At 42.9% G+C, this 24,809-nt stretch overlaps 1 protein-coding gene across 1 annotated transcript; it reads left to right on the forward strand.

Annotated features, from left to right (window-relative positions):
* The first annotated feature begins 14,707 nt into the window (after positions 1–14,707).
* Positions 14,708–17,320, forward strand: LOC135496545 (uncharacterized protein K02A2.6-like). The gene has a single exon (XM_064785906.1). It carries the CDS (start codon positions 14,708–14,710, stop codon positions 17,318–17,320), a length of 2,613 nt encoding a protein of 870 aa, XP_064641976.1.
* Positions 17,321–24,809: the final 7,489 nt, after the last annotated feature.

Genomic DNA, 24,809 nt, shown 5'->3' on the forward strand with positions numbered 1-24,809 from the left:
AGTTTGATATGAATGCGTGGTCTCACCATTCCAGCGGAATGGTAATTTCCATTTAAAATATTGTTCTTCTTAAATTGTGAATAAGGTGTGTTTAAAATGACGAAAATGATGAAGTTTTGAACAGTCCAATAGGCTTACTTATGTGGTTTTGAGGCTCCATTAAACCTGTCGTGGTGAAAAAGCTGATACGCTTGTTAAAAGCCGTCAAAAATCACCCCCTTAACTTCAGAGCCCCCCTCCCCCCAAACCGTGAAATTATCATGCATAACGTACAACGAAAATTTCATGGTTTGACAGGCTAAGATAGGTCTATTTGGCTGTGAAAGCGTTCCTCTCTGTTAACGTTTCGGAAAAAATTATGAGCATTTAAATGTACCATTCTAAAGGGATAACGACTTAAAACTTTATTACAGGTACGTGACCTCCAGGAATACATTGCTGGAAGAAGCATCAGCGTAAAAGGAGGACTCGGACAATTGGCGGCATTCGTAGAAGTTACTGTTTCACTGAACTTGGGATTTCATTCGTAAGCAAGACGTCAAAGATGCTAGTACAAGCTTCGTATCGCGTCTGTATCTTTGACCGCCGCCGATACAATAAAGATAAAAATTCAGAGCATAATTACAGAACCAGAGATTCCCCAAAATGTAATGCTCGGTACTGTAGCGCAGGCTCCAGTACGGTTCATCCAGCTTGTAATGGTTGCCAACACCTGGGAGGTCAAGGACAATGTGAACAGACGATACGGAATTGACGTCATCACATATGCAACGCTGACCAGAATGAGCATGCGTGTTAGGAATTTCTTGTCGCTTTTAGCTCCCGTTTTGGTTTCGTTGTTTTCGATTCCCAATTTTGCTCGCGACTTTTGAGCTCGGCGCAGAAGGACAATGATGGCGATGTTGCAGCAAAGAATGATGACGAAGGGAATCAGAGTGCCGAAAATCAACTGAAAACCGGAAACGAGACTCTCAACGATTGGTGCTTCTGGGAACATCACGACCAATACTTCGCTCCCTGTAATGATGAAAATTATACCCCATGCTACATGTAATTATTGGTCAGTTCGAGTCCCGTGATTACCATTGTAACCTAACTTTCCAATCAAAATCTTGCTACTATTGGCGTAATTCTTTCCACCAATGAACTTCATTATACCACCTGACCTGGAGGGAAAAAATATTCAGGGCTTTCTGAAAAACAGGGAATTTGAATACTTATGGTCAAATTTGTTCAATCAAAAGTGTTAACTTCTGCATCTTCGCTTCAGACGTCAGAAATGAACAAATCAGAAAGGTCTTATTTGGCAGACTCACGGTAAATTTGTTTTGGAAAGGGTGCCACTACCTGTTGTTTTGTCTGTAATTAATCTCTGCGTGAAAAATAGGCTGAGGTTTAAGAGGGCAATCACGACAGTGGTCAGAGTGACTATTTTCATGGCCCTGGACGTGGTGCACATGGTTCTTGCTCTCATTGGGAAGGCAACTGCAAGCAGACAGTCAGCCGACATCTCCGTTAAAAAGAGCCCGGATGTTATCCCGCCCGTGTAGGCAAAATACCAAGAAAATCTGAAAGCAAATTCACACTGGCTACTTTGAATTGATTATCGAAGACAATTGACTCGCAATTCCTTGTAAATCCACCACTGTTGACGTCATAGGCGCCAAAAGCAACTTCCTTTGAGCTCGATTGGAAATATTTTTCAACCAGACTATGCAAATCAGCTACACACATTCTTTATCAACTTACTGACTTACATGTACATGTATACATATACGATATAGAGACCGCACAGATATCGGAAAGTACGATTATTTTCAATTTGAAGAACTATTCTGACAGCATCATTTAGTTACTCACGACACCCAGTCACGTTCACATATTAAAGAAATCACGCAAAATACGTCTTTCGGATGTGGGGGTTGGATGGGGGTACGACTTCAGAATCTCTAAGACGTATTTCCTGCGCACTCACAGTGTATGTATATACTAACTTAAACATCAATTCCCTGTTGTTAACAATTCCGTCACCAAGATCAAGCATCACGAGTGGGAAATACCAAAAGTTGTTCAACAGGACCAAGTTATCAGCGGCCGCCATTGCAGTGATATAAACACACGGCGACAGGTTCCTGTTATGTTTCAGAGTAATTACCAATATGGCAATGAAGTTTCCTGGCACCCCAAATATGCCTGAAACCATCCAACCATACTTCGACACAATATAATAGACAAGTTCGAGGAGAGGGTAACGCTCGTTGGCCGTCTCGAGAATGTAGCCCGTGATTTCCAAAGAAGTAGTCATTGCACCATCAGAAGCACTTGATATGTTTTACACTCGTGAATGCAACAATACGGTCAGAACATGATCCGGCTTGGGCGAGATGCTGAATGCATTTGATTGCTGCCTAGGAACAATAATGACTTCAAAATGCGAGAGTGCAAAAAGCTATTTTCCATGCTTTTTCAAACCTTCGAGTTATTTGAAACTGAGAATTGTCGCTGTTTATCATCTAGATGAGAAAAAAATGTGATGAAGCGTTAAATTTAATCGGTGAGGCAGGTGAACGAGTTAACCCGCCCCACGAGCATGTTGTGACGCAAAAACTACAAAACTAAGTTATTTTGAGTATCATGGTGCGTATGGGTATCCTTCATTGGATTAAGTCATTGGCCGTCGTTTTTATAATCTTGTTAACTCTGCATCAGGACACGGGTGCTTGCGTTTATTTTCCCACCAAAACAAGCCAAATATAGGTCGATCTTGAAATCTAGCTTATGTTTGGTAAGAAGAGTATGTTTGCTAGCATGCAAAGAAATGTCGATATGACAGCGATTGTGACGAGTTTTAAAAGTTAATCCAATATATACAATTACCATCCTTACATTCCCCTTTACATGTACAGATGTTTGGTTACCAGGTTCACGCTGGCTAAACAACACCAGCATTATCATTTACAATCAACAGAGTAACATGGTTATAGCGGGTTATTCAGAATAATAAATGCCTTTGCCGGGTTATTTGAAACTATTTTTGTCTCTAACGCTAGCGTTAACTTAACTTGGCGTTTCCCTTCGGTTAAGCCCATTGACTTAACACCACGTAAAATTAACGCCAGCGTTAGTGACATAATTTGTTGTTAACAACCAGGCCGTGGTCGAGTCTACAACTATGAGTATGAATTTTGCTTAAGAACATAGAATATGACAGCTCAACGTGTCTTTTATTAACTAAGAACAACTACATGTACTCTCATTTCTCTTACAAACATCTATACTATGCGTGTGTTACCAGTTAGCATCTATCTTTGGAATCAGCTACCCCCATTTGTGAAAACTTTTACCACCGGACAACTTCGGAGAGGCTATAAGAACAAACGATAGCCCTCAAGGAGGTTTGTTGTTCACGGGAAGAACGTAGTAGCTTAAGCTTTATAGGGTACATGTATATTTATCGCCTGAGAGCCAGGGCGGAAATATCCCTTAGAAAATGCTTGTATGATCTTACTACTAGAGACAAACTCCTCGTAGTTGTTTGTTCCTCAGGCTCGTGTCCAGTCTGGTAATTAAAACCACGCGCCTCCCTGTGAGGTCTCGTAATATTTGGGTGGTCGATCGCCCCGGTCAACGTAGCTACAATCCAAATTTGTCTCGCGAATAAACGGAGGCGTACTCTTTCTTGGGACGAGCCTGGCTCAACAGTCTAAGGTCCATGTCACGCACCTGTATTAAACCAATCAGCTCGCGGATGTACACGAAAATAGATCAGTTTGATATGAATGCGTGGTCTCACCATTCCAGTGGAATAGTAATTTCAATTTAAAATATAGTTGTTCTTGAATTGTGAATAAGGTGTGTTTAAAATGACGAAAATGATGAAGTTTCAGTCCAATAGGCTTACTTATGTGGTTTTGAGGCTCCATTAAACCCGTCGTGGTGAAAAAGCTGATACGCTTGTTAAAAGCCGTCAAAAATCATCCCCTTAATTTCAGACCCCCCAAACCGTGAAATTATCATGCATAACGTACAACGAAAATTTCATGGTTTGACAGGCTAGGATAGGTCTATTTGGCTCTGAAAGCGTTCCTCTCTGATCATGTTTCGGAAAAAGTTATGAGCATTTAAATGTACCATGTTAAAGGGAAAACGGCTTAAAACTTTATTATAGGTACGTAACCTCCAGGAATACATTGCTGGAAGTATCATCAGCGTAAAAGGAGGACTCCGACATTTGGCGGCCCTCGTAGAAGTTACTGTTTCACTGAACTTGAGATTTCATTCGTAAGCAAGACGTCAAAGATGCTAGTACAAGCTTCGTATCGCGTCTGTATCTTTGACCGCCGCCGATACAATAAAGATAAAAATTCAGAGCATAATTACAGAACCAGAGATTCCCCAAAATGTAATGCTCAGTACTGTAGCGCAGGCTCCAGTACGGTTCATCCAGCTTGTAATGGCTGCCAACACCTGGGAGGTCAAGGACGAATGTGAACAGACGATACGGAATTGACGTCATCACGTAGGCAACGCTGACCAGAATGAGCATGCGAGTTAGGAATTTCTTGTCGCTTTTAGCTCCCGTTTTGGCTTCGTTGTTTTCGATTCCCAATTTTGCTCGCGACTTTTGAGCTCGGCGCAGAAGGACAATGATGGCGATGTTGCAGCAAAGAATGATGACGAAGGGAATCAGAGTGCCGAATATCAACTGAAAACCGGACACGAGACTCTCGACGATTGGTGCTTCTGGGAACATCACGACCAATACTTCGCTCCCTGTAATGATAAAAATTTAATAGCAACTCATGCTAATTTTTGGTCAGTTCGAGGCTCGTGACCACTTCCAACATTCCAGTCAAAATCTTGCTACTATTGCTTTCCACTAATGGACTTCATTATACCGCCTGACCTGGACGGAAAAAAATATTCAGGGCTTTCCGAAAAACAGGGAATTTGATTACTTCCGGTCACATTTGTCCAATCAGAAGTGCTAACTTCTGCATCTCTGGTTCAGACGTCAGAAATGAGCAAATCAGAAAGGTCTTATTTGGCAGACTCTAGCTGCGAAATTTTTTTCCTACAAACTTTTTGTCCTCATTTGCATACGCGCATGCGCACTCTAGTCAAACATCCACGGCCGCATTGACAGTGAAAAGAACTTGGATCTTAATGCATGTGTATCATGTACATGATGTATGTAGCCTATAGGCTAAATCTCTTTGGAAACGTCGCTCAGTCTGATGAGTAAATTACGGCAATTTGGATCAAATAACAATGACCTAGGCTACTGACAGATTGATCAAACAGTTGGTTTCTCTGCCATCAAAACCTACCGCCAAAAGAACTTTATTGATAGAGGATGGCGAACAATGCTCGCATTCAAGGAGAAAACTATCACGGTCGAGTTCTTCCATTGTCACTGTCAATGCGATGCGGCGAAGTGGGTGTTTGACTAGAGTGCGCATGCGCATATGCAAATGAGGACAAAAAATTCGTAGGAAAAAAAATTTCGCCTCCCGGTAAGGGTGCCACTACCTGTTGTTTCGTCTGTAATTAATTTCTGCGTGAAGAATAAGTTGAGGTTGATGATGACAATCGCAACACTGGTAACTGTAACTGTTTTGATGGCTCTTGACGTAGTGCACATGGTCCTTGCTCTCATTGGGAAGGCCACTGCAAGCAGACGATCAACCGACATCTCCGTTAGAAAAAGCCCAGATGTGATCCCGCCCGTGTAAGAACAATACCAGGAAAATCTGAAAGCGAAATAAAACTCGTAACATCGAACCGTTGCTTGAAGAGAATCGACTCGAATTTCAGTGCAAATCCGCCACTGTTGAAGTCATTGGCGCCAGAAAACTTTCTTTGGAGGTCGATTCGAAAAACATTTTCAAGTACAAGACTTATTCGAACGTTAAAATCAGCTACAAACAATTTTTGTCAACTTACTAACCTATAAATATACGATTTACAGAGAAAACATTACACAAATATCGAAATGTACGATTATTTTCAGTTTGAAGAACTATTTTGACAGCATCACTTAGTTACTGACGACACCCAGTCACCTTCCCATAATAAGCATTTTAAATTCGTCTTACATGATTATGTTGGTGGGGTGGGGTACGTTTGAGATGATCCCAATGCCCAATGCCCCTCTCCCGATCATAATACTTCACTCGTGTTACTATTTTCGTCTTCAGAATCTCAAAGACATGTTTCCTGTGAACTCACAGTGTGTGTAGTACTTACTTAAACATCAATTCCCTGTTGTTAGCAATCCCATCACCAAGATCAAGCATCACGAGTGGGAAATACCAAAAGTTGGTCAACAGGACCAAGTTATCAGCAACCGCCATTGCAGTGATATAAACACAAGGCGACAGGTTCCTGTTATGTTTCAGAGTAATAACCAACATGGCAATGAAGTTTCCTGGCACCCCAAATATGCCTGAAACCATCCAACCATACTTCGACACAATATAGTAGACAAGTTCGAGGAGAGGGTAACGCTCGTTGGCCGTTTCGAGAATGTAGCCCGTGATTTATGAAGTAGTCATTGCACCCTCAGAAGCACTTGATATGTTCTACACTCGTGAATGCAACAATACGGTCAGAATATGATCCGGCTTGGGCGAGATGCTGAATGCATTTGATTGCTGTCTAGGAACAATAATGACTTCGAAATGCGAGAGTGTAAAAAAGCTATTTTCCAAGTTTTTTCAAACCTTCGTGTTATTTGAAACTGAGAATTGTCCCTGTTTATCATCTAGATGAGAAAAAATGTACTGAAGCGTTAAATTTAATCGGTGAGGCGGGTGAACGAGTTAACCCACCTCACTGGCATGTTGTGACGCAAGAACCACAAAACTTAGTTATTTTGAGTATCATGGTGCGTATGGGTATCCTTCATTGGATTAAGTCATTGGCCGTCGTTTTTTATAATCTTGTTAACTCTGCATCAGGACACGCGGGTGCTTGCGTTTATTTTCCCACCACTACAAGCGAAATATAGGTCGATCTTAAAATCTAGCTTATATTTGGTAAGAAGAGTATTTTTGCTAGCATGCAAAGAAATGTCGGTATGACAGGGATTGTGACGAGTTTTAAAGGTTAATCCAATATATACAATTACCATCCTTACATTTCCCTTTACATGTACAGATGTTTGGTTACCAGCATCACGCTGGCTGAACAACACCAGCATTATCATTTACAATCAACAGAGTTACATGGTTATAGCGGGTTATTCAGAATAAATGCCTGGGCCCGGTTGTTTGAAACTATTTTTGTCTCTAACGCTGGCGTTAACTTAACTTGGCGTTATTTCCTTCGGTTAAGCCCATTGACTTAACACCACGTAAAGTTAACGCCAGTGTTAGTGACATAATTTGTTGTTAACAACCAGGGCGTGGTCGATTCTATAACTATGAGTATGTCGTTAATCTGCCAAGGGATGACTACGTGTCAAAAATTCTCGAGATTGCTGATCAGAATCCATGCTAGATCGAATCGTACCGCGATAGGCTATACGACAAAGCCAAAGCAGCTCGAAGCGACATTTTGATCCCTGATGCTCTCAAAAAACGCAAGTCGACAAAAGTCGACAAATCCAAGAAGTATTCCGATGATTGTTTTTTGTTACAAACTCTTATCAATGGGTGCTCTCTTGAGGAGGTTAAGGATGTGTTTAATATCAAAACTAGCATAAACATGTCTGAGAGTCAGATTTCATCGAAGGGTGCATGCACATGTGTATGTCGGCAACAAGGAGGTCAACCAGTTTTTGAGGGATTAACCAATTCCATTGTTAGGCTAGAGGAACAACTCAAAGAACTAAAGCGAGAGTGCTTTCACTCGACCGACACGTCTAAATCGTGCGTGACTGAGCTGAAAAAGCTGAAAGAGTTTACTGAGAATACCACGTGCGGTTTGACCACAGACAAAACCGAAATCACGGAAGCATGCGCTGAACTCGACACCAAACTGGAAACGCCACGGGAAGCATGCGAAGCTCAATTCAGTGATCTACGAGAGGAAACAATTCCTTAAAGGGAGAGTGTCAGAAACTAAAAGGCGAGCTAAGCGTGACCAAGAACGACAAAAACGACTCAGAAACGCGCCGGTCCGAGGGACTTAGCAAACTAAAAACCTTCAAAGAGGACACTGTATGTCAAATGTTAAACCTATCCAAAGAAAACGCTTTTCTGAGAGACGAATGTGATAAACTTGTTAGATCTCTAGAACGGGAAAAAAGCAGAACCGATAAGCTTGAAATACACTTGAACGAAATGAAATCTGATTTCTCGTCCCGTCTAAACTCATTAGACAAAAAGTGTAACATGTTTGGTAAACTGCCCGGGGAATTCAATGAAATAAAGCTTGCTTGGGAGAGAATCAAAGACTCACGCGACTCAGGTGTGAGTAAACTGCGAAATGACTTGAAACTGTTCAAATCGGACCTAAAATCAACCGCCGAGAGTGTTTCGAAACTTTCAGAAAAAGACGACACTGAGCTTCCAGCAGTCAAGAAAGAAGCAGCTGCACTTCGGTCAAGGCTCAGCGCAGTTGAACGCGACATTACAAAGATGAAATTTTCGAGTGAGTCATATGCTGTTGCTGCGACCTCGAAAGCACCCAAACCGCAGGAATCAGTTCATCGCGATAACAAGGTGACTGTGGACACAAGCAGGTCATCCGAATTCGCAAGGGAGTCATCGGAAAAAACGAACCGACAAACCAACCCGCCACCAAGGAAGATCGAGACAATCATCTCTACGAATCAATGCACAACCGAGAGAGCTACGAGCTCTTCAAAACCAACAGAAATGCGAGAGGGTCATCATAATGACCCTCACTTAACCGAAAACTGCGGATTTGTCGGTGTATAGTACGGCAGCCACGTCGAAGGAGAGCACCTCTTTTCGTTGGATTCATCTCGCCTCGCTCAACCTCCGAATCGATTGTTACGTTCCTCTCAAATCGCAATATTCAATCACCTACGGTTCGTCTGATTAAAAGCAAAATCAGGGGAACACAATCAGCAAAGATTATTGTGGACATGGAGGATAAGCATGCGCTACTCGAGCAGTATTTCTCTGGCCTGATGGTGTGCTGTGTCGTGAGTGGTTCGATTAGTTTCTTTGTACAATAATCATGGCCACTATACGCATTCTAGAAAACGGATTACGTATCACCTGCTGGAACGCACGCGGCGTGATGGCCGGTGCATCCTACGTGGATTACCTCCTGCGTACACGCGACCTCGACCTCATCGGTATCTGTGAACACTGGTTATACCCAGACTCTCTAGACTTCCTACAGTCGATCAATGGTAATTACGAATCATTTGGCGTAGCCGCCAACGACCTTTTTATAAGTGACCGATGCAGGCGCGGGAAAGGTGGCACCTCTTTCCTGTGGAAAAAATGCCTTTCGCCCTTCGTCCGAGTGCTTAATTTAGACAGCGAACGTGTGGTTGGGGTCAGCCTAGCCCTCGCCTCACAGAGGCCTGTGTTTTTCTATATGGCATACCTACCGAGTTCAAACTATCCCACAAACTTCTATGCGGAATACGTAGATTATCTATTCGAACTATGCGAATTCTACAGTCCCACCGGGGAAATAGTGATAATGGGGTACCTAAACGCTCAGATTAGTGGTGAAAGAACCCCCAGTGTGGCATCCTGCCAAAGAACCAGAGCTCTTCAATCTCTGTTGGACAGATTGAACCTCCTTTCTATTCCTGTTAGCAACTTGTGTTCAGGACCTGCCTACACGTTTGATCCATTCGAGGGTTCTAACAAAACCCTGATCGACCACATTTGTGTTTCGCCAGTGATGCTCGAAAATGCACAGTGTAGCAAAGTAATTGACGAGGAACTTTTGAATACGTCGGATCATTTGCCCGTGTTTACAATCATCTTAAAACTCTCCAGCAACGCGTCAGACACACTGTGCTCGAATCCTGTCCTAGATTCGCGAAAAACTCTTCAATGGAGACGTTGTCTTCAGGGCGAGTTCGATAAAATAGTAAGCTATCGCCAAGTACTCAGATAGGAACTTTCAGTCATCCAAGTAAATGGAGATCCCACCTCAAAGGAGGTTGACTCCCTCTTTTGCAATATAACTCGCGCTGAGCATTGCCGCCGAAACGACCATTCCACTAAGGAAATCCCGCAAGCGATGCCGTCCTCATTGGGATAACTGTCTTAAATCTCTCCACAAAAACATGCGCCTTGCTAGGCACGAGTGGCTAAAAGCCGGTAAGTCGGGTGACCCGAACTCTACCGAACGTCTTGAGTACAAGCGCCACAAACGTATATTTCGAGCAGAACTTAGACAACTCGATGCTTATCTTGAGAATGAATTTTACAACAGTCTAAGCTCTGCTGCGGAAATTGATCAAGGCTTATTCTGGAAATTGCTGAAAAGACATCGACGCCAGCCTCCATTAGCTCCTCCACCAATGCGCTTTGGTGGCACAACTTACTACAGTTCTGCTGACATCAGCGGAAAGTGGGCCGAGTATTTCGAAAACGTATTCACGCCAGATACGACCGGTAAATACGATGAAACATTCAAAGAACATATCGAACATACTTTAGAAACAATTGAAAAGGACTCTGCCGACAGTGCCGTGCATATCCCCGCTCTTGACCAACCTTTTACGGTTGATGAGATCAAGGCTGAGATAAAAACGCTAAAACATGATAAAGCGTGTGGAATTGACGGCATCTCAAATGAACACATAAAATACGGAGGCCATGCATTGCATACACTTCTTGCGTCCTTGTTTAATTCAATTCTTAAAACGTCTCATGTTCCAAAACCCGCCAAACAAGGAGTCATTCATACCCTATATAAAGGCAAAGGAAAAGACAAAAATGCCCCGCAAAGTTACCGCCCAATTACCTTGCTGCCGTCAGTATACAAGCTACTCGAACGCGTGATACTTTTGCGAATAAATGCGTGGGTAGCTGAAAATGACATGAACTTTCCAAATAAACAGCAGAGTGCCTACCAAGTAGGAAGAAGCTGCGTTTCCACATCCTTCGTTTTGCAAGAGACTGTTGCCCACATGCTAGAGAGACACTCGAAAGTTTATGCTTGTTTCTTAGATACCGCCAAAGCATTTGACACTGTTTGGCATGGTGGCCTGCTATATAAACTGCATACGTTCGGTATACAAGGTCCTCTATGGAGCCTGATCAAAGCGTGCTACACGGATATACAAAGCTGTGTAGTCGAAAACAATGTGCAATCTGATTGGTTTAACGTTCGACAGGGCGTAAGACAAGGTGGCGTACTTTCAACATGGCTTTACCTACTGTACATCAACGAACTGCTAGACAATCTAGACAACCTTGGTGTAGGTGCTCGCCTCGGTGAAATCAACTGCGGGTCTCCGTGCCACGCGGATGACCTAGCCGTACTTTCGCTAACAAAATATGGATTGGACCGCATGCTCCTGTGCAGTTTCCGATATTCGCTCAAATGGAGATATGACTTCAACTACGACAAATGTGCAATAATTGTATTTGGCGAATCTGCGCAACATTGGAAAAGATTGAAGGAACTTCGAACATGGTGGCTAGGGCCTATGCCCATTGCTGAAACCACATCTACTGTACACATCGGAATAACACTGAACAAATATCCAAAATCAACCAACATTGCAATATCGGCTGCTCAAAAGCTGAAAAGCTCACTAATGTCAATCTTAGGACCAGGAATCCAACCCAATTCGTTCAATCCGATCTGCAGCGTAAAACTCTATCGCCTCATTTGTTTACCCAGAGCCCTATATGGATGTGAACTCTGGTCCCAAATGTCTGAATCTGACCTCCTCATTCTCGAACGCGCCCATCGATTCTGTTTAAAACGAATGCAGGGCTTCAGCAGGAACACGCGAACAGTGATTTCACAAGCGATGATAGGACAATGTAGTTTGAGAGGTTTATTAGATGAAAAGTGCATCCTGTTTTTCAAACAACTTTCCATAATGCCCGAGCATTCACTGCCGCTACAAGTGTTCGAGTTCCGCTATAAAGCATTCACTGCCGCTACAAGTGTTCGAGTTCCGCTATAAAGCATTCTGTCAAAGGAGAAACAACGAACATGAGGTTTTTTTCCCCATCTATGCGTTGCATTAGACAAATATGGTCTCCGCCATATTCTTGAAAGCTTTATGAGCAGTGAAACATTTTCTTTACCTGTACTGCCGCAGGGGCATACGCTCAAATCACTCACGAAAATAACCATTATCAATCACGAGAACTTTTTATTTGCCGAAAAATGTAGTGCGAATAACGGTCTTAACAGAACTCTCGAAATCGAAAAATCATTGGACTCTCCCTCACTCATCTGGCTAGCCGCTTTAGAATATCCTTTGATTAAGAAAAACTTTGCCTTCATCGCAAGACTCAACACACTTACAATTCTGTCCGAGTCGACACAGTGCCCCAGATGCCATAAAACGTATACAGATCCACATGTACATTTCTTCTGCGTTTGTCCCGATTTCAGCGAAAATCGAGATTTATTCTGGCAACGACTTGAAAATGAATGTTCTGTTTTTGTCAACGCCGCACTCTGGAACATGGACGATTCTGAACTCTCAGCAACCCTTCTTGGGAAACAAGTTGATCATCTTGACTACAGCGATAACATTCATATGCTGAAAATTGATGCAGAATGCTGGATGGTATACTAACTAGCTACATAGTATACGACCCTAACCAGTAAATGTAGCACTTTGTACATAATGTCATTTAACTTTCATTTCTAACCGTTTATGCTAATCACTGTAAATTTTGTCTTCTTATCTAAGGAGGAATAAACAAAATATATACTACGCGTGTGTTACCAATTAGCATCTATCTTTGGAATCAGCTACCCCCATTTGTAAAAACTTTTACCTCCGGACAAATTCGGAGAGGCTATAAGAAGAAACGATAGCCCTCAAGGAGGTTTGTTGTTCACGGGAAGAACGTAGTAGCTTAAGCTTTATAGGGTACATGTATATTTATCGCTTGAGAGCCAGGGCGGAAATATCCCTTAAAAAATGCTTGTATGATCATACTAATAGAGACAAACTCCTCGTAGTTGTTTGTTCCTCAGGCTCGTGTCTGTTATGATATTGGGTAATTCAAGTTAGCCGCCTTGTATAGCTTTCTAGTGACATCATCGCTGTTTGCATGATGTGTGTAATACGTCATCGTTTTGGGCTAATAAACATGGTCATACACGAAATCCTACTTTTCCGGTTTGTAACATGGTGGCAGCGATAAAGATCGCTTAAAATCAACAAAAGTAAAGGTAATCGTAAGCCTTGCAACCCAAAAACGAAAACTAGGTGGCCCCGAAATTCCATCCACCTGAGGCATTTGACTTTTCTAGGCCAGAGGGCTGGCCAGAATGGCGACAAAGATTCCTCAGATATCGTGTCGCAACTGCACTGGATGCGGAAACGGAGGCTGTACAAACCAATACATTGCTGTACGCAATGGGCCAGCAAGCAGATACTGTGTACGTTTGTGTTCGCCCCTGACGGAGATGTTGAACATCCTGAACTCGTTTTTAACACTGTCCTGGAGAAGTTTAACAACCATTTCGTTCCACGTCGCAATGTTATTCATGAGAGGGCTCGCTTTTACCAAAGGGAACAGAAGCAGGGCGAAAACATTGAAGAATTTGTTCGAAATCTGTACGAACTCTCGCAGCACTGTGATTTCGGTGGAAATCGTAATGAACATATCCGAGACAAGCTGGTTGTTGGTCTTCAGGATAAAGAACTATCTAGAGATTTGCAACTTAAAGCTGACCTGACATTAGATCAGGCAGTCCAGCTGTCTAGGGAACGTGAAATGGTGAAAAGCCAGGTTACATCACAACACGGGAAAGGTGAGGAACCATCAGTTAGTGCTGTTAACGCTCGTCGCCGAGGCCGCCAACCCCGTCCACGCAACGCAGATCGCGCCCAACCCCATCCTAAGCAAAACTCCAACCCCCATACTTGGAACGAAAAGTGTGGGCGGTGTGGTGGGTCACATGGCCCTACGTCACGCTGTCCAGCAACTGGCGTGACCTGTCATAAATGTAGTCGTCGCGGACATTTTGCTAAGTTTTGCCTGTCAAAAGACGTCAAGGAGGTTGAATTCGACTTCAATGAGGAATCTGAGGATGACGAAAGTTCATTATTCTTGGGTGCAGTGTCCAAGGATGGTTCAACAGCATGGAACGTTAAACTGAAAATTTTGAAGCAGAATGTGCAGTTCAAAATAGATTCCGGAGCCGATGTCACGGTAATATCTGAAAAGACGTACAACTCGCTCAAACCCAGTCCTACTTTGAAAAGGGCTGATTCCAAGCTAAAGAGTGTAGGTGGTTCACTGGAATGCAAAGGCATGTTCACTGCCACTACATACTTGGACAATCAGTGCCATTTGCTGAAAGTGTACGTTATTTCAGGAGGGTGCAACTTGTTATCTCGACCAGCTGCTGCTTCAATGGGACTGATACGTGTCACCAATAGCGCCAAAGTACATGACATCAAACAAGATGTCTTCGGTGATCTGGGAAATATGAAAACTGATCCGTGAAAATAAAAATCAAGGATGACGCAGATCCTTATAGTGTTAATGTTGCGCGCCGTGTGCCAATTCCGTTGTTGCCAAAAGTCAAGGAACAATTAGAGAAAATGGAAAACATGGGAGTGATTCAGCGTGTCACTGAACCGACGGAATGGTGTGCACCCATGGTCCCTGTGGTTAAAAAGGGTAACCGTGGTATTCGAATTTGTGTTGATCTAAAACGCCTGAACCGGTCTGTGGTCCGTGAGAAAAGTTTCTTGCCGTCTATTGAAGATGTGATCTCAAAATTGTCAGGCGCCAAACATTTTTCGAAACTTGACTGTTCTTCTGGTTTCTGGGCCATACCACTTGACCCAGATAGTGCTAAATTGACCACCTTTATAACACCCTTCGGCAGGTTCTGTTTTCGCCGCCTCTGTTTTGTCATTTCTAGTGCGCCAGAAATCTTTCAGACCAAGATGGCCAATCTGCTGAAAGATCACGACGGTGTTATAATTTGGATGGATGATATTTTGATATATGCAGCCACACAGGAGGAGCATGACAAACGTCTCCAACGCGTACTTGACACTATAGAGAAATCGGGTCTAAAACTAAATCGACCAAAGTGCCAATTTGATATGGACAAACTTGACTTCATTGGCCACTGTTTTAGCGCCGAGGGAGTCTGCCCCTCGAAAGAGAAAGTGAAGGCCATTCAGGAGTTAGCTGCGCCGCAATCTGTGACTGAACTCAAGAGAGTTCTGGGTATGATCACGTACCTCGGTCGCTCTGTCAACAACTTGTCCACTGTGGCAAAGCCGATGACTGATCTCCTGAAAAAGGACACTCACTGGTCGTGGGGACACCGCCAACAAACCGCATTTGAAAAAATCAAGGAAATGATCTCCAGCGCTCCAGTACTCTCATATTACGATCCGTCGTTACCTACCACCGTTAGCGCAGACGCCATTAGTTATGGGCTCGGAGGAGTCCTACTCCAGGAAAAGAACAACCGTCTCTCTCCTGTAGCTTTCGCATCAAGGACACTTACCGACGCAGAAAAGAAATACGCGCAAATCGAGAAGGAGGCCGTAGCCTCTGTGTGGGCTTGTGAAAAATTCTCACAGTATCTGTATGGACTTGACACTTTCAAAATATTGACAGATCATAAACCCTTAGTACCATTGATGATTGATAGAGACTTGGACAAAGTTCTAATTCGTTGCCAGAGATTACTCATGCGCCTCATGAGATTCAATGCCAAAGTTGAGCATGTGCCAGGAAAGACATTAGTTATCGCCGACGCGTTGTCTCGGAGTCCTTTGTCCGTGGACCCCGTTGACAAGACTGTATGTGAAATCCAAGCCGCCATTGACGCCTATGTCGAATCGGTCGAAAACAGCTGGAATGTGTCTTTGAATAAACTTGAGGAAATAAGGTCAGTTAGCGCAAGGGATCAAACTTTCGCGGATGCCATGAAATTCACGCTCAGTGGCTGGCCAGACAGAGCCAGCGACGTCCCTATGCATCTCAAAAACTTCTATGGTGTGAGAAATCATCTCTCTGTTGCCAATAATCTCTTGCTGTACGATAATAGGATCGCCATTCCCGCCGAATTACAGCAGGAAATTCTAGCTCGAATCCATGACGGTCACATGGGTGTGACTAAGTCCAGGGAAAGGGCAAAATCGTGTGTCTGGTGGCCTGGTCTCATCAATGACATTCAGAACGTTGTAGAAAAGTGCTCATTTTGCCAGGAACATCGGCCTAAGCAAAATAGGGAACCACTGATTACAACCCCCATGCCATCCCAGCCATGGGACAGGATCGGAGCAGATTTGTTCACAATGGTATTATTCAACCATGACTCCTATCTTGTCATGATGGACTATTTTTCGAGATACATCGAAATTGCCCACCTTGGGAAAACCACCACTAGCAAAGTCGTCATCGGCAAAATCAAAGCCATATTTGCCCGCCGGGGTATACCAAGAACTGTGGTTACGGACAATGGTCCTCAGTTTTCATCCGTCGATTTTGCTGCTTTTGCTAATGACTATGGTTTTGAACACATCACATCCAGCCCCACCTATGCTCAATCCAATGGTGAGGCTGAGGCCGCGGTAAAAATCGCAAAGAGAATTCTAAAACAACCCGATCCGTACAAAGCTCTACTAGCCTATCGGGCTACACCCATCGCTGCGACCGGGTTTAGCCCAGCCGAAATGTTAATGGGACGCCAACTCAAAACAACCCTTCCTGTTCTCCCTAGGAATACCGATCCAGAATTCAGTTTTTACGGTCAAGCTCGAGAAAACGACGAAAGTGCAAAAACTCATCAGGAAATGTACTACAATCGCAAGCATGGAGTACGTCCTCTTCCGAACATTGCCCCTGGTAATGTTGTCCGAGTCAAAACTGATCAGGAAAAATCGTGGAAAACGTCTGCTACTGTTATCGACAAACATCCGTCTACCCCTCGTTCCTTTATCGTTCAGACCGATTCAGGATCAACTCTCAGGAGAAATCGACGACATCTGCAATCTGTATCGGTACCCAATCCGGGTGTACCGTCGTCGCCTTGTCGAAATTGGTCAGAAGTGCCGCCATCTTCTCCGTGTCGAAATTCGTTGACAATGACTCCCGTTGCTGAAAATAACCCTAGTGCCCCTGTTCCACCCGCAGGAAGAGTGATTTCAACTCGCGCGGGTCGTGTAGTCAAACCCGTTCAAAAACTCAACCTCTAGTACAATCACTACAAATATCAGTATAGAACATGTGATTCAAGGTGTGTTCTCAAAATCAGTATTTCTGACACAAGGATTCTAGATAGTGTGCGTGCGTTTTGTGTGTGTAAAAACTCCACACAACGTTTTTTTGTCTGTTTCTTTTACTTTGGAAACGGGATGAGACAGTGTTTGGCCAGAATAATGCCAAGTTTCATTCCAGAGAACTGGGCAGTCTACCCTGATTCTCTATATGTTACTCCAGTTGTGATTTCAAGTTTTTGTGTTTTTGCCCTTTGGCATATTGTAATTTTGCCAAGTGTCATTTAATATTTATGCCACTAATTGCCATTTGTAAGTTTTGACCATTTGCGAATTTGGGCTCTTGCAAGTTCTGTGTTTACATTTTGAGATACTATATTAAGTGAGCTTCAGCATTAGTGTACCCAGCCGGCTTTGTGAAATATTATTAATTTTGAATTAAGTTTCTGGACTCTTATGCATAGACTATTCAGACTCCTGATAATAGCTGATGTTTCAGACTTAAAGGGGAGGTGTTATGATATTGGGTAATTCAAGTTAGCCGCCTTGTATAGCTTTCTAGTGACATAATCGCTGTTTGCATGATGTGTGTAATACGTCATCGTTTTGGGCTAATAAACATGGTCATACACGAAATCCTACTTTTCCGGTTTGTAACAGTGTCCAGTCTGGTAATTAAAACCACGCGCCTCCCTGTGAGGTCTCGTAATATTTGGGTGGTCGATCGCCCCGGTCAACATAGCTGCAATCCAACCTTGTGTCACGAATAAACGGAGGCGTACTCTTTCTTGGGACGAGGCTGGCTCAACAGTCTAAGGTCCATGTCACGCACCTGTATTAAACCAATCAGCTCGCGGATGTAGACGAAAATAGATCAGTTTGATATGAATACGTGGTCTCACCATTCCAGTGAAATGGTAATTTCCATTTAAAATATAGTTCTTCTTGAATTGTGAATGAGGTGTGTTTAAAATGACGAAAATGATGAAATTTCAGTCCAATAGGCTTACTTATGTGGTTTTGAGGCTCCCTTAAACCCGTCGAGGTGAAAAAGCTGATACGCCTGTTAAAAGCCGTTAAAAATCACCCCCTTAACTTCAGACCCCCCAAACCGTGAAATTATCATGCATAACGTACAACGAAAATTTCATGGTTTGACAGGCTAGGATAGGTTTATTTGGCTGTGAAAGCGTACCTCTTTGATCACGTCTCGGAAAAAGTTATGAGCATTTAAATGTACCATTCTAAAGGGAAAACGGCTTAAAACTTTATTACAGGTACGTGACCTCCAGGAATACATTGCTGGAAGTAGCATCAGAGTAAAAGGAGGACTCCGACATTTGGCGGCCCTCGTAGAAGTTACTGTTTCACTGAACTTGGGATTTCATTCGTAAGCAAGACGTCAAAGATGCTAGTACAAGCTTCGTATCGCGTCTGTATCTTTGACCACCGCCGATACAATAAAGATAAAAATTCAGAGCATAATTACAGAACCAGAGATTCCCCAAAACGTAATTCTCAGTACTGTAGCGCAGGCTCCAGTACGGTTCATCCAGCTTGTAATGGCTGCCAACACCTGGGAGGTCAAGGACGAATGTGAACAGACGATACGGAATTGACGTCATCACGTATACAACGCTGACCAGAATGAGCATGCGTGTTAGGAATTTCTTGTCGCTTTTAGCTCCCGTTTTGGTTTCGTTGTTTTCGATTCCCAATTTTGCTCGCGACTTTTGAGCTCGGCGCAGAAGGACAATGATGGCGATGTTGCAGCAAAGAATGATGACGAAGGGAATCAGAGTGCCGAATATCAACTGAAAACCGGAAACGAGACTCTCGACGATTGGTGCTTCTGGGAACATCACGACCAATACTTCGCTCCCTGCAATGATGAAAATAATACCTTATGCTACATGTAATTAATGGATCAGTTCGAGGCCCGTGATTACCATCGTATTCTAACTTTCCAATCACAATCTTGCTACTACTGGCGTAATGCTTTCCACCAATGAACTTCATTATACCACCTGACCTGGACGGAAAAAATATTCAGGGCTTTCTGAAAAACAGGGAATTTGTTTACTTCCAGTTAAATTTGTTCAATCAGAAGTGTTAACTTCGGCATCTCCGTTTCAGACGTCAGAAATGAGCAAATCAGAAAGGTCTTATTTGGCAGACTCACGGTATATATGTTTTGGAAAGGGTGTCACTACCTGTTGTTTTGTCTGTAATTAATCTCTGCGTGAAAAATAGGCTGAGGTTTAAGAGGGCAATCACGATAGCGGTAAGAGTGACTATTTTCATGGCCCTGGACGTGGTGCACATGGTTCTTGCTCTCATTGGGAAGGCAACTGCAAGCAGACGGTCAGCCGACATCTCCGTTAAAAAGAGCCCGGAAGTTATCCCGCCCGTGTAGGCAAAATACCAGCAAAATCTGAAAGCGAATTCACACTAGCTACTTCGAATTGATTATCGAAGACAATTGACTCGCAATTCCGTGCAAATCGACCACTGTTGACGTCATAGGCGCCAAAAGCAACTTCCTTTGAGCTCGATTGGAAATATTTTTCAACCAGACTATCAAAATCAGCTACAAACATTCTTTATCAACTTACTGACTTACATGTACATGTATACATATACGATATAGAGACCGCACAGATATCGATATGTACGATTATCTTCAATTTGAAGAACTATTCTGTCAGCATCATTTAGTTACTGACGACACCCAGTCACGTTCACATATTAAGCAAATCATGCCAAATACATCTTTCAGATGTGGGGGTTGGATGGGGGTACGACTTCAGAATCTCTAAGACGTATTTCCTGTGAACTCACAATGTATGAATATACTAACTTTAATATTAATTCCCTGTTGTTAACAATTCCGTCACCAAGATCAAGCATCACGAGTGGGAAATACCAAAAGTTGTTCAACAGGACCAAATTATCAGCGGCCGCCATTGCAGTGATATAAACACACGGCGACAGGTTCCTGTTATGTTTCAGAGTAATAACCAACATGGCAATGAAGTTTCCTGGCACCCCAAATATGCCTGAAAACATCCAACCATACTTCGACACAATATTGTAGACAAGTTCGAGGAGAGGGTAACGCTCGTTGGCCGTTTCGAGAATGTAGCCCGTGATTTCCGAAGTAGTCATTGCACCCTCAGAAGCACTTGATATGTTCTACACTCGTGAATGCAACAATACGGTCTGAATATGATCCGGCTTGGGCGAGATGCTGAATGCATTTGATTGCTGTCTAGGAACAATAATGACTTCGAAATGCGAGAGTGCAAAAAAGCTATTTTCCATGCTTTTTCAAACCTTCGAGTAATTTGAAACTGAGAATTGTCGCTGTTTATCATCTAGATGAGAAAAAAATGTGATGAAGCGTTAAATTTAATCAGTGAGGCAGGTGAACGAGTCAACCCGCCCCACTAGCATGTTGTGACGCAAAAACTACAAAACTAAGTTATTTTGAGTATCATGGTGCGTATGGGTATCCTTCATTGGATTAAGTCATTGGCCGTCGTTATTATAATCTTGTTAACTCTGCATCAGGACACGGGTGCTTGCGTTTATTTTTCCACCACCACAAGCCAAATATAGGTCGATCTTAAAATCTAGCTTATGTTTGGTAAGAAGAGTATGTTTGCAAGCATGCAAAGGAAGGTCGGTATGACAGGAATTGTGACGAGTTTTAAAAGTTAATACAATATTAACAATTACCATCCTTACATTCCCCTTTACATGTACAGATGTTTGGTTACCAGGTTCACGCTGGCTAAACAACACCAGCATTATCATTTACAATCAACAGAGTTACATGGTTATAGCGGGTTATTCAGAATAAATGCCTGTGCCCGGTTGTTTGAAACTATTTTTGTCTCTAACGCTAGCGTTTACTTAACTTGGCGTTATCTCCTTCGGTTAAGCCCATTGACTTAACACCCCGTAAAGTTAACGCCAGCGTTAGTGACATAATTTGTTGTTAACAACCAGGCCGTGGTCGAGTCTACAACATTGAGTATGAATTTTGCTTAACAACATAGAATATGACAGCTCAACGTGTCTTTTATTAACTAAGAACAACTACACTAATTTCTCATACAAACATCCATACTACGCGTGTGTTACCAGTTAGCATCTATCTTTGGAATCAGCTACGCCCATTTGTGAAAACCTTTACCTCCGGAAAACTTCCGAGAGGCTATAAGAACAAACGATAGCCCTCAAGGAGGTTTGTTGTTCACGGGAAGAACGTAATAGCTTAAGCTTTATAGGGTACATGTATATTTATCGCCTGAGAGCCAGGGCCGAAATATCCCTTAAAAAATGCTTGTATGATCATACTAATAGAGACAAACTCCTCTTAGTTGTTTGTTCCTCAGGCTCGTGTCCAGTCTGGTAATTAAAACCACGCGCCTCCCTGTGAGGTCTCGTAATATTTGGGTGGTCGATCGCCCCGGTCAACATAGCTACAATCCAACCTTGTGTCGCGAATAAACGGAGGCGTACTCTTTCTTGGGACGAGGCTGGCTCAACAGTCTAAGGTCCATGTCACGCACCTGTATTAAACCAATCAGCTCGCGGATGTACACGAAAATCGATCAGTTTGATATGAATGCGTGGTCTCACCATTCCAGTGGAATAGTAATTTCAATTTAAAATATAGTTGTTCTTGAATTGTGAATAAGGTGTGTTTAAAATGACGAAAATGATGAAGTTTCAGTCCAATAGGCTTACTTATGTGGTTTTGAGGCTCCATTAAACCCGTCGTGGTGAAAAAGCTGATACGCTTGTTAAAAGTCGTCAAAAATCACCGCCTTAACTTCAGACCCCCCAAACCGTGAAATTATCATGCATAACGTACAACAACAATTTCATGGTTTGACAGGCTAGGATAGGTCTATTTGGCTCTGAAAGCGTTCCTCTCTGATCATGTTTCGGAAAAAGTTATGAGCATTTAAATATACCATTTTAAAGGGAAAACGGCTTAAAACTTTATTATAGGTACGTAACCTCCAGGAATACATTGCTGGAAGTATCATCAGCGTAAAAGGAGGACTCCGACATTTGGCGGCCCTCGTAGAAGTTACTGTTTCACTGAACTTGGGATTTCATTCGTAAGCAAGACGCCAAAGATGCTAGTACAAGCTTCGTATCGCGTCGGTATTTTTGACCACCGCCGATACAATAAAGATAAAAATTCAGAGCATAATTACAGAACCAGAGATTCACCAAAATGTAATGCTCGGTACTGTAACGCAGGCTCCAGTACGGTTCATCCAGCTTGTAATGGTTGCCAACACCTGGGAGGTCAAGGACGAATGTGAACAGACGGTACGGAATTGACGTTATCACGTAGGCAACGCTGACCAGAATGAGCATGCGCGTTAGAAATTTCTTGTCGCTTTTCGCTTCTGTTTTGGTTTCGCTGTTTTCGATTCCCAATTTTGCTCGCGACTTTTGAGCTCGGCGCAGAAGGACAATGATGGCGATGTTGCAGCAAAGAATGATGACGAAGGGAATCAGAGTGCCGAATATCAACTGAAAACCGGAAACGAGACTCTCGACGATTGGTGCTTCTGGGAACATCACGACCAATACTTCGCTCCCTGTAATGATAAAAATAGTAACTCATGCTAATTATTGGTCAGTTCGAGGCTCGTGACCACTTCCATCCTTCCAATCAAAGTCAAACTCTTGCTGCTATTGGTGTATTGCTTTCGACTAATGAACTTCATTATACCACCTGACCTGGACGGAAAACATATTCAGGGCTTTCCGAAAAACAGGGAATTTGATTACTTCCGGTCACATTTGTCCAATCAGAAGTGCTAACTTCTGCATCTCCGGTTCAGACGTCAGAAATGAGCAAATCAGAAAGGTTTTATTTGGCAGACTCCCGGTAAGGGTGCCACTACCTGTTGTTTCGTCTGTAATTAATTTCTGCGTGAAGAATAAGTTGAGGTTGATGATGACAATCGCAACACTGGTAACTGTAACTGTTTTGATGGCTCTTGATGTAGTGCACATGGTCCTTGCTCTCATTGGGAAGGCTACTGCAAGCAGACGATCAACCGACATCTCCGTTAGAAAAAGCCCAGATGTGATCCCGCCCGTGTAAGAACAATACCAGGAAAATCTGAAAGCGAAATAAAACTCGTAACATCGAACCGTTGCTTGAAGAGAATCGACTCGAATTTCAGTGCAAATCCACCACTGTTGAAGTCATTGGCGCTAGAAAATTTCTTTGGAGGTCGATTCGAAAAACATTTTCAAGTGCAAGACTTATTCGAACGTTAAAATCAGCTACAAACATTCTTTGTCAACTTACTGACCTATGAATATACGATATACAGAGAAAACATTACACAAATATCGAAATGTACGATTATTTTCAGTTTGAAGAACTATTTTGACAGCATCACTTAGTTACTGACGACACCCAGTCACCTTCCCATAATAAGCATTTTAAATTCGTCTTACATGATTATGTTGGATGGGGTGGGGTACGTTTGAGATGATCCCAATGCCCAATGCCCCTCTCCCGATCACAATACTTCACTCGTGTTACTATTTTCGTCTTCAGAATCTCAAAGACATGTTTCCTGTGAACTCACAGTGTGTGTAGTACTTACTTAAACATCAATTCCCTGTTGTTAGCAATCCCATCACCAAGATCAAGCATCACGAGTGGGAAATACCAAAAGTTGGTCAACAGGACCAAGTTATCAGCAACCGCCATTGCAGTGATATAAACACAAGGCGACAGGTTCCTGTTATGTTCCAGAGTAATAACCAACATGGCAATGAAGTTTCCTGGCACTCCAAATATGCCTGAAACCATCCAACCATACTTCGACACAATATAGTAGACAAGTTGGAGGAGAGGGTAACGCTCGTTGGCCGTTTCGAGAATGTAGCCCGTGATTTCCAAAGTAGTCATTGCACCCTCAGAAGCACTTGGTATGTTCTACACTCGTGAATGCAACCATTGCAGTGATATAAACACAAGGCGACAGGTTCCTGTTATGTTCCAGAGTAATTACCAACATGGCAATGAAGTTTCCTGGCACCCCAAATATCCCTGAAACCATCAACCATACTTCGACACAATATAGTAGACAAGTTGGAGGAGAGGGTAACGCTCGTTGGCCGTTTCGAGAATGTAGCCCGTGATTTCCGAAGTAGTCATTGCACCCTCAGAAGCACTTGGTATGTTCTACACTCGTGAATGCAACAATACGATCAGAATATGATCCGGCCTAGGCGAGATGCTGAATGCATTTGATTGCTGTCTAGGAACAATAATGACTTCGAAATGCGAGAGTGTAAAAAAGCTAATTTCCATGTTTTTTCAAACCTTCGAGTTATTTGAAACTGAGAATTGTCCCTGTTTATCATCTAGATGAGAAAAAAATGTGATGAAGCGTTAAATTTGATCGGTGAG

This window comes from Lineus longissimus, chromosome 12 (assembly GCF_910592395.1).
Source record: "Lineus longissimus chromosome 12, tnLinLong1.2, whole genome shotgun sequence".
NCBI lineage: Eukaryota > Metazoa > Nemertea > Pilidiophora > Heteronemertea > Lineidae > Lineus > Lineus longissimus.